The sequence below is a fragment of the Camelus bactrianus genome, chromosome 7, assembly GCF_048773025.1.
Source record: "Camelus bactrianus isolate YW-2024 breed Bactrian camel chromosome 7, ASM4877302v1, whole genome shotgun sequence".
NCBI lineage: Eukaryota > Metazoa > Chordata > Mammalia > Artiodactyla > Camelidae > Camelus > Camelus bactrianus.
Window position 1 is genome coordinate 40,711,065 of NC_133545.1, and position 9,809 is coordinate 40,720,873.

The 9,809-nt window shown below is 37.7% G+C and overlaps 1 protein-coding gene across 3 annotated transcripts in view; it reads left to right on the plus strand.

Annotated features, from left to right (window-relative positions):
- Positions 1-4,094, plus strand: part of GGCT (gamma-glutamylcyclotransferase) — a 40,373-nt gene extending 36,279 nt beyond the window's left edge. For all 3 annotated transcript variants that reach the window (XM_074367290.1, XM_045508067.2, XM_010971335.3), the window contains exons 3-5: positions 1,112-1,257; positions 2,230-2,365; positions 3,506-4,094. In XM_074367290.1, coding sequence (XP_074223391.1) covers positions 1,112-1,257; positions 2,230-2,365; positions 3,506-3,649 — 426 coding nt within the window. In that variant the 3' untranslated portion in view covers positions 3,650-4,094. The remainder of the gene's footprint in view (positions 1-1,111; positions 1,258-2,229; positions 2,366-3,505) is intronic.
- Positions 4,095-9,809: the final 5,715 nt, after the last annotated feature.

Genomic DNA, 9,809 nt, shown 5'->3' on the forward strand with positions numbered 1-9,809 from the left:
TTTTAAAAAATAAAGGTGACAGAGATCAAATGTAAACTTTAGGTTTATTATCTGGTTCAACCTTTTTTATTTTATCATTAAGGAAACTTAAGCTCTGGAAAGATGGAAAGAAATCTTCCTAAACCAAAGAGCCAAGAAGGATTTTTAATCTTCCTAGCTTAGCCCTTTGATTACCCATCTCTGTGAGGGAAGAATCCTAAAGTTGAAACCTTGACTCCATTACTTATTAGTTGTGAGACCTTAGGCAAGTTGGTTAATCTTTTTAAGCCACAGTTTTTCTTTCTGTTAAATGGGTATAACAAAGTTGTTGACAGGATTAAAAAAATGAAAGCCCATATAAAGCTCATAGTACAGGAGGGAGGGTATAGCTCAGTGGTTGAGCACATGGTTAGCATGCACAAGGTCCTGGGTTCAATCCCCAGTGCCTCCATAATAAATAAATAAATAAATCGAATTACTTCCCCCCTCAAAAAGAAAAAAAAAAAAAAAGAAGAAGAAAAAGCTCATAGTACAGTGTATAGAACCCAGTAATTTTCCAGTAAGCGTTAGCTGCTCCTATGATACAGATATATTAGTACAATTCATGAATATGAATATTAGGTTAAGTTCATAAGTATACAAATGCCAGCTCCCTTAGGGCAAACACAGTGATATATGCTAGCAGGGTGCTCTTACATACAGACAAGTAGAAAGAATGTCATAACCCTTTTGTAGCCATCACCCAGCTTCAACAATTATGTACACTATGATTGCTTCTAGGTTAAAATCTTTGTGTATGTAAGTAGACTGCAAGATCATTTTCAAAAATGAAAATAGTTGTGTTAAGGCATTGGGATTATGGAGTTTATTTTCCCCCTTAAACCTCTTGTTTATGCATGTACCATCTCAGCATACATTTTATTTTTAAAGAAAACTATGAAAAAATACAGTCTGTGAGAGTTGGGTCCTTGTTTGTTTATCTTTGTATTTTCCATAGCTTCTTATGCCTAGAAGGAACTCAAGGTTTATGTTTTAATTGCATACAGTTCAAGGTAAATCTTTTTTTTTATTTTGAGGAGGGCAGTTTTGGTTCAAGTGGATATTGATGATTTCACTTTGGTTTCTTTTGTAGGATTTTAAGCTTGACTTTGGCAATTCCCAAGGCAAAACAAGTGAAACTTGGCACGGAGGTATAGCCACCGTTTTTGAAAGTCCTGGTGATGAAGTATGGGGAGTCGTATGGAAAATGAACAAAAGCAACTTAAGTTCTCTGGATACGTAGGTGGCTTCTAATTATATATTAAATAATCACTGATTTAGAAAGGGGATCATGTGCAAGGATGTACATATATGTGTTGGTTTTTCAAAACCATATACTGAGGACGTATTCTTTGTATTTTAAAGTTACCCTAAAAGGTGTAATGTTCATTTCCCAAAAAGAAAAGCCTAGAAAGGTCACACTTTCTGACTGAGATTTGGAGAGGTGTTTGTAGTAATCTCTTCTATAATAGATGAAAGTCCTTATTTTTATTATGTTTCATTTTTTTAAAGTAGCTTTGTAGTTTCATATTGTGAAAAGGCATGAAGAGTTTTTATAATTGTTATATACTTTTATTGATTTCAAAAGCAGTTCAGTTTTTATTAGAGCCAATTTTGAAAAAAAATAATTCTTTAAGGTGGCAGTTGAATCATTAAAAAAGTAATAATGAGTTGTAAAAACTTTAAAACACATTAGAAATGTTCTGATGCTTTTTACAACTAGAACACAAGGATTATGTGGCAGAGCATTTAATACAAAGAAAGTTGGCAGAAAAATGTAGGATTTGAGAAGAGCAGACAAGCATCTGACACGCTTGATACTTTAGGTCACTTGCAAACGGGAATGAGCCTTCCTCTCCGGGTGTATAGTCTTTTCTCTGGCTGGCTGTTCTCTTGCTGTCAGAACACACAGTCCAGTTTTTGTAGCCTGGAGATTAATGTTTCAGGGTTATACATCTTGAATCAAGTACACTGATTTATGTTTTTAGAAAGCATAAACGTAGAGATCTGTTAGAAGTATATGAAGTAATGTCTTAAGCTTTCTAACTGAAATGCTAAGCTTACTTTGGATGTGGTAGTGTTTACAGTATGTTCTCCTCTGTCCCAGAATCCACAGGGAGCAGGTATAGCCATACACAAGTAAAAATTTTAATCCCGTAAACTAATTTGGCTAAGTCAAGTATGACTAAAATTTGACTGTTCTGGTTTCAGGCAAGAAGGGGTTAAAAGTGGAACATATGTCCCAATAGAAGTTAATGTTTCTACTCAAGAAGGAAAAGAAATAACCTGTCGAAGTTATCAGATGAAAAATTATCAGAGCGTTCCTCCATCACCCCAGTATAAAAAGGTATCTTTTTAAACTTACTGCTTGCAAAAGACTTGTGGTGATTCCTCATTAGCTTTTACTGAGCCAAACTAAGGAATATCTTGTTTTCAAAAGGCTTTGTGTGTTTGTGATTCTACATGAACAATTCATTTTACTGAAAATGTTTTTTAGTGCAAAAATGGTAGTTATTTACTGGAAGTGCAAATTCAAAAATGTTCAGATTTATTCATAATGATAGAACTATGTTCCTAAAACTTTATTTAAAAAAAAAGCTTTTAGAAATGTATTTGAGTCATAATTCTAGACATGTTTTTTCTTTCTTAAAGTAGAAAATATGAATATGAACAGGAATGTATTTTTTGATAGGTTTATCCTACGCCTTTGCTTTTGTCATTGTTTTTCTTCCTCACAAAACGGTATTTCAGTGAACATCAAGATTCATTTTATAGGGAAGAAAATATATTTCCTACTGCTGAAATGTTTTCCATTTCTAGATGGAGAGAGAAAAAAAGAGTCACACTGCTTTTAAAAATCAGGGAAGCCACTCCTGCAAGCACAGGAAAAGAATTCAGGACAGAGAGCCCAACATCCCTTTTCAGAAACCCAAACTTAGGTACTTGTTGGCAGGGCCCATCAGGACATGACACTCAGAGAGGGTGACCCAGTTCCTGGGCCTAATCTGGAATTTTCTAATACGGAACCTAGAGGAATTCTCCTGGGATGGATCTGGGAAGTACCATTGAACACAGATGCTGTGTGTTCCCTCATGTCTAACTCAGAGGTAGACTCCAGGATTGAAGTAAAACTGCTCCCTGGAAACTTAAAAGAAAATTTTTTTTGAAAAGTGGTGTTTGTTTCTTAAAAGATCATGCAGATTCTGTATAAGTTTTTATCTTAATGGAAAAAGACTTTAAATCAGATTATTGAGTACAGTTGATATCCCGTAAGAATGGATCGTGTGGCTCTGAAAGCTCCCTGCGCCTTCATGCTCGTTGTGAGAGGACTGGCTCGCTCGCTGTTTCGTTCTATAAATTGTTTATTCTAGAATTATCTAAAAGCTAATATTTCACACTTTGATACTTCAAATACAGCTGTGGTATACTAAATTAAATTATGTTCCTAACTAAAGGAGGGCTTCTTGTTTATTTTAACTATTTCTAGGTCATTTGCATGGGTGCAAAAGAGAATGGTTTGCCACTGGAGTATCAAAAGAAGTTAAATGCAGTAGAACCAAATGACTACAAAGGAAAGCTCTCAGAAGAAATTGAAGACATGATCAAAAAGGGGGAAACAAAAACTCACTAAGACATAATAGATATGCTCATATATTTTTAAACTTTAGAACAGGGACCTGGGATATCTCTCTGTTTAATGCATTTTTAACAGTGCTCTGAAGGGAGATCTCACTTGGGCGAATCCTGTTCTCAGACTATAAAAAGAAACCGGGTTAGAAGTTAGACCATTGAAAAGGGGGCCATGAAGCACGGGAATGCACGACACGGAGATGTGAGTACTTCTGTGAACCCTTAAAGTTATTTTATTGAGTTGATCTGACATGTATTTTTGCTCTGTGACAAAGGATAGATTTGCAGCTTAATGGTGGTGCTGGTGAATCACTCTGCTCTGGGATTTTTTAGTCTGCTTCATAAGAGCAAGCAAGCTGCAGAGACAGCTGATAATAAAATTTGACAAATTTAAAAGATGGCATACTGTTCTTAGAGGAATAAATGTATTTGTGGTTTAGCCTGTATTCCCTACTGAAATACTACATTTTATTTTGTTAGAGAGACTCATAAACGTCACACATACTGGGTCTGGCCTTGGCCATGTCCAGTCTATGCTAGAGGATTATCGCCCAAACTGTGGAACCAGACAGCCTAGTATCGATCGTCAGTTCCACTACCTTCCAGCTGGGAAGCTTTGGGTTCTTTGACCGTGCCTCAGTCTCCTTGCTTGCAGATGGAGGCCAGCCCAGATACCCATGTCTTAGGATTGTTTTAAGGAATAAATATATGTAATAAGCTTAGAACAGAGCCTGGGCTATAGTAAGTATTAGCAATCATTATTGTTCCTATTGAAGAATTTGGTTGGTACAGAGCCATCCTTGGAACAGGATTTTAAAGTAGAAGAATCAAGACGATGAGGGGAAAGTGTTTCCTGGAAGCTAAAATTTTATTTGGCTTATCAAGAAATGGTCATCCTCTTACTTATTGAATAAATGGAAGAAAGAAGAGTCATGAATAAAACAACACTGGTTATCAAAAAATCTCATGTCTCTGTGAAATGCGGTGACCTGGACCTTCAAAACAGGCTATTAGAATGAGAGTGAACTAGGTACAGGAGCGAAAAATAAAGATTTGGTTTTCACTCTTGGGAAAAAGGACCGAAGGACTTTTCAGCTACAGCTGCAATTCTGTCGTGAGGCTGAAGCACAGACTACAGGTTAGACCATGTTTTATAGCTATTATGCCTCACTCTTTTCAAGTATACCCTTAAATATTCCAGTTTTCTTCAGTTCTTAACTCCTCCCAAGAAGACCAGGTTTGTCTGTGACCCGGAACCTAGTTATGGTGATACAGTGAGCAAGACTCAGTTTGGCTGTAGATACTAAAAATTAAATATTACTCTAATCTCTCTCTCTCCTACCTAGTGACAACTTTCACTGAAGAAATTTAAAACATTAACAATAAAACCTTCATGTTGGCCTTTTAACAAAAATCTGTTAGTTATAACTTTTTCCAGTCGTTTTCAAGGTGTCCCAGCAAATGTCATCTGTAAGGAATTTCCATTTCTACCAGTGATTTTGACCCTCTAACCACAATACAAGCAGCTCCTGGATACTTCATAGCAAACATAGTTTTTGAAAAGCATTTCTGGGCTTGCAAGAAAACAAGGAAAATCTTCAAGCTGTGCCAGTCCCTCTCCCACAAAGAGAAAGAAGCTAAACTGAACTGAAAGTCTAGACGGTAATGGCCCTGGTGTCCTTGACAAGAATAGCCCCAGAATTAGATGATTAACTCTTGAGCGTTCCTGCTACAGGACAGGAAAACAACCTGAGATTTCTGTATGAAACCAGAACCTGTGAAGAGAACTAAATGGTCCCCAGTTAGTAAGCCTGGTGGCTCCCAGCAGAGGCAGGCATAAATCCCCTCTGAAAAAAAGCAATCCTAATTCAGGTCCTCAGGATTTCCACTTAAAAATTTAAAAGATAATCATAAGGAAAATGATACACTATGAGTGAGAACAGAAAAAAGCAATTTAGTTCTGCAAAGTTTTAAGATACTGAAATGATCAGAAACAATATGAAATAAGTATATTTGGAGACTTCGGCTTCTGGGAAGATGGAGTAGACATATTCTTCCCAATACGTTTTGTTGAGTGCAGCTGAAATCTCTCAACAGTACATATAAAACAAGCAGACTAGCTAGGGACCTCGGGACCCTAGGCATGACGTGGTGCTGAATTCTCTGGGTTTTCTTTTGCCTTGTACATCTCAGACTTGCAGCTGAAGAAGCCAGCAGCCTGAAAGCACCAATGAGCATGAGCACAGACAAAAAACAAAACAACAGCAACAAACAAGAAAAGCCTCTCCAGCCAAAGGGCTGTGAAAGGGACACTCTAGCAAGATAAAACTTTGAGAGGGTAAGTGCTTTACCCCAGAACCCAGCCAAACACCGCAGAGAAAAACTGTAGAACCTCCACCTCCGCCCAAGCCAGCAAAAGGTCAAGAGGGGAGTCTAGACTTCCACCCTTGCCAGGTTGTAACAAGGCACTCTAACCCCATCCCCCACCGTCACCCCACTGTTGGGGTAGTGTCAGAAAAGCTCAAGTAGGGAGCCACCCGGCAGTAACAATCTCCCCTCCCCAGCAGAGTCAGTGGAGACCCTGTACTTACACCCCCTCTGGCAGTAACGGGGTGCCCCTCCCCATCCCTGCTGGGGTGGGGTCAGAGGACGCCAAGTGGCAGATTAGGACTTCAATCACCACCCAGTGGGAACAAAGCCACCCTTCCCTGTGGTGTCAGTGAAGGCCTGTAGGAGGCAGTAGTGAGGCATTCCTACTCCTCCTAGCCAAGGAGGTATTGTATCAGTGGAGAGGAAGTTGAAACTCCTACCTCTGCTGAGCAGTAACAAGGGGCACCCTCCCCTGGGTTACAACAGAAGCTGAGTGGGAACCCGGACTTCCACCTCCACTTAGCAGTATTGCGGTGGTGCCCCTTACCCTTCTCTGCTGGGTGGCTTCAGAGTAAGCCAGCTAAAGTAGAAGATTTCAGTAAGATCCAGAGTCTCATAATTTCCAAAATGTCCAGATGTCAATTGAAAAACTACTTGTCATTTGAAGAACCAGGAAGATCTCAAACTAAATGAAGAAAGACAATCAGCTGATGCCAAAACAGACCATGACAGGTGTGTTAGAATTGTCTGACAAAGATTGTAAAGCAGACATCATAAAAAATACTTTCGTGAACAATGAAGAACAGGCTTGGAGCACGTGAAAATGCAGAAATTCTCAGCAAAGAAACAGAAGATCCCAGATGGAAATTTTAGAACCGAAAAATATAATAACTGAAATTAAAAACTCAATGGATGGGTCCAACAGCAGATTGGAGGGCACAGAGGAAAGAACCAGTGAACTGGGAAATAGAACAATAGAGATTGAACAGTAGAGAGAAAACAGACTGAAAAAAATTAACAGAGCCTCAGGGACCTGTGGGTCTGTAACAGAAGATCTAACATTTGCGTCACGGGAGTCTCAGAGAGACAGGAGAGAGGGCAGGCTGAAAAACTACCCCAAAGATAATGGCTTAAAGATCCTGAATTTGGCAAAAGCCACAAACTGACAGATTGAAGAAGCTCAGTGAAGCCGTGACAGTTTCATGTGATTTAACCTAACAGTGTCCTTGTATTGTTGTTCTCTTTAAGGATCTCACTGGCTTATTTTACAGTGAATGGTTATAGTTCTGTTTATGATCATTCAACCTTGGGTGTGAGGACATGAAGGATGGAGCAGACTTCTGCATACATCATAGAAACTTCTTTCTACAGATTATTTTTCTCTCGTTAAAAAAAAAAATAAAACTGAAGCTGAAAAAAAAAAAATCTCCCAGGTTTGTGGGTGGGATCAGCGATTGTGTACAAAAAACTGCCCAACGCAATGCCTGGTATACAGCTGTTGCCTGATAAAATAGTAGTTAGTATTACAATTTAAAGCTGAGTGAACCCCAAACATCAACCCAAAGAAATCCACACCAGACACATTATAGTCAAACTTCTGAAAACTAAAGATAAATAATGAAAGCAGCGAGGGAGAAATGACACCTTTCCTATGGGAGAAAAACAATTCAAGTGATACCAGATTTCTCCTCAGAAGCCATGGAGGCCAGAAGGAAGTGGCACACCTTTCAAGTGCTGAGAGAAAAATACCGCCCACCCAGAATCCAGTGAAAACAGCCTTTGAGAATGAAGGGGAAAGCAAGACATTCTTAGATGAAGGAAAACTAGGAAAATTTGTTGCCAGCAGACTTACCCTAAATGGCTGAAGAAAGTTCTCTTAACAGAAGGAAAATGCTAACAGAAGGAAAATGCTAAAAGAAGAAAGTGTGAAATATCAGAAAGGGAAAAATAACATGGGAAGCAAAAGTATGGATAAATGCAATGGACACTCCTCTTGGGTTTCCTACGTAATGGTTGAGGCAACAATTACCATGCTGTGTGCGTTCTGGTTCTAAATATATGTAGAATTAATACTTAAAGACAATTACATTATAAAAAGGGAAAAGTAAACAGAAGTAAGGTTTCTGCACTTCATTTGAACTAACTGGTAAAATGACACCAGTAGACTGAAAAATTATATGTAATATATATTCTATATGTGCATATAATATGAGCAACAATTTTAAAAGGTATGCAAAGCGATACACTTAAAAAGACCACAGGTAAATAAAAATGGAATTCTAAAAAATGTTCAGTTAACCCACAGGAAGACAGAAACAAGACAACAGAAATGAAAGAACAGAAAACAAAAAATAAAATGGCAAACTTAAACGCTAACATAGCAATGAGCACACTCAGCATAAATGATCTCAATACACCAATTAAAACACAGAAACTGGCAGAGTGGATTAAAAACATGACCCAACCTTATGGTGGGTACAAGAAACTCACTTCAACTATAAACAACTTGGAAAGTAAAAACAGTTTGGAAGTAAAAGAATGGAAACAGATATATGATGCAAACATTAATCAAACGGAAGAATGAGTGGCTTTATTAATATTAGATAAAGTAGATTTCAGAACCAAGAAAATAACCAGAGATGAAGAAGGGCATTGTAGTAACCCTTACCAATTCATTTTGTGAAGCTAGTGAAGCTAGTGTTACCCTGATACCAGAACCAGACAGACAATAGAAAAAAAAAAAAAATAAAAAAATAAACCTACAAAGGTATATCCCTCATGAATACCGATACAAACATCCTTAACAAAATACTAGCAAACAGAATTCAGCAATACATAAAAAGAATTATATACTGTGACCGAGTGGGGATTATTCCAGAGCTGTAAGGCTGGTTCAATACTTGAAAATCAAAGTAATCTGCTGTATTTTATCAAAAGTCGTGTGATCGTATCAGTTGAGGCATAAAAGTGTTTGGCACAATTCAACACCCATTCATGCTATGACAGTCCCAGAAAACTAGGAACAGAGGGGAACTTCAAGAATTTGATAAAGAGCATCTATAAAATAGTTACAGCTAAGATTATACTTAATAGTAAAAGACTGAGTGCTTTCCCCTTAAAACCGGGGACAAGGCAGGGATGCCTGCTCCAACCTCTCTTATTCAAAATAGTGCTGGCAGTTCTAGCCAGTGTAATGAGGCAAAAAAAGGAAATGAAAGGCACATAAATTGGAAAGAAATCAATGAAACAGTCCCTCTTTACGGATGACATGTTATCTACATAGAAAATCCCTAGGAATCTACAAAAAAAAAAAAAAGTATTCCTTTTAGAACCAAGAAGTGAGTTCAGCAAGGTCATAGGATGCAAGATAAATGCACAAAAATGAGTTGTATTTCTATATGCTAGAACACTTGGACACTAAATTTTAAAATATAATACCATTCACAATTTTTTTAGACTGACTTTTAAAATTATGATTAAATTCACATAACATAAAATTAACTATTTTAAAGTGAACGATTCAGTAGCGTTTAATACACTCACAATGTTGTCCAACCGTCACTATTTACTTCCAGTACATTTACATCCACCCCTACTCAGAAGGAAACCACATATCCATTCTCCCCTCCCCCATTCCCTGGCAACTACCAGTCTGCTTTCTGCCTCTATGGATCTACCTATTCTGGATATTTCATATAAAAGGACTCATACAATATGTGACCTTTAGTGTCTGACTTCTCTCATTCAACATAATATCTTTGAAGCTCATCAATATTGTAGCACATAGCAAT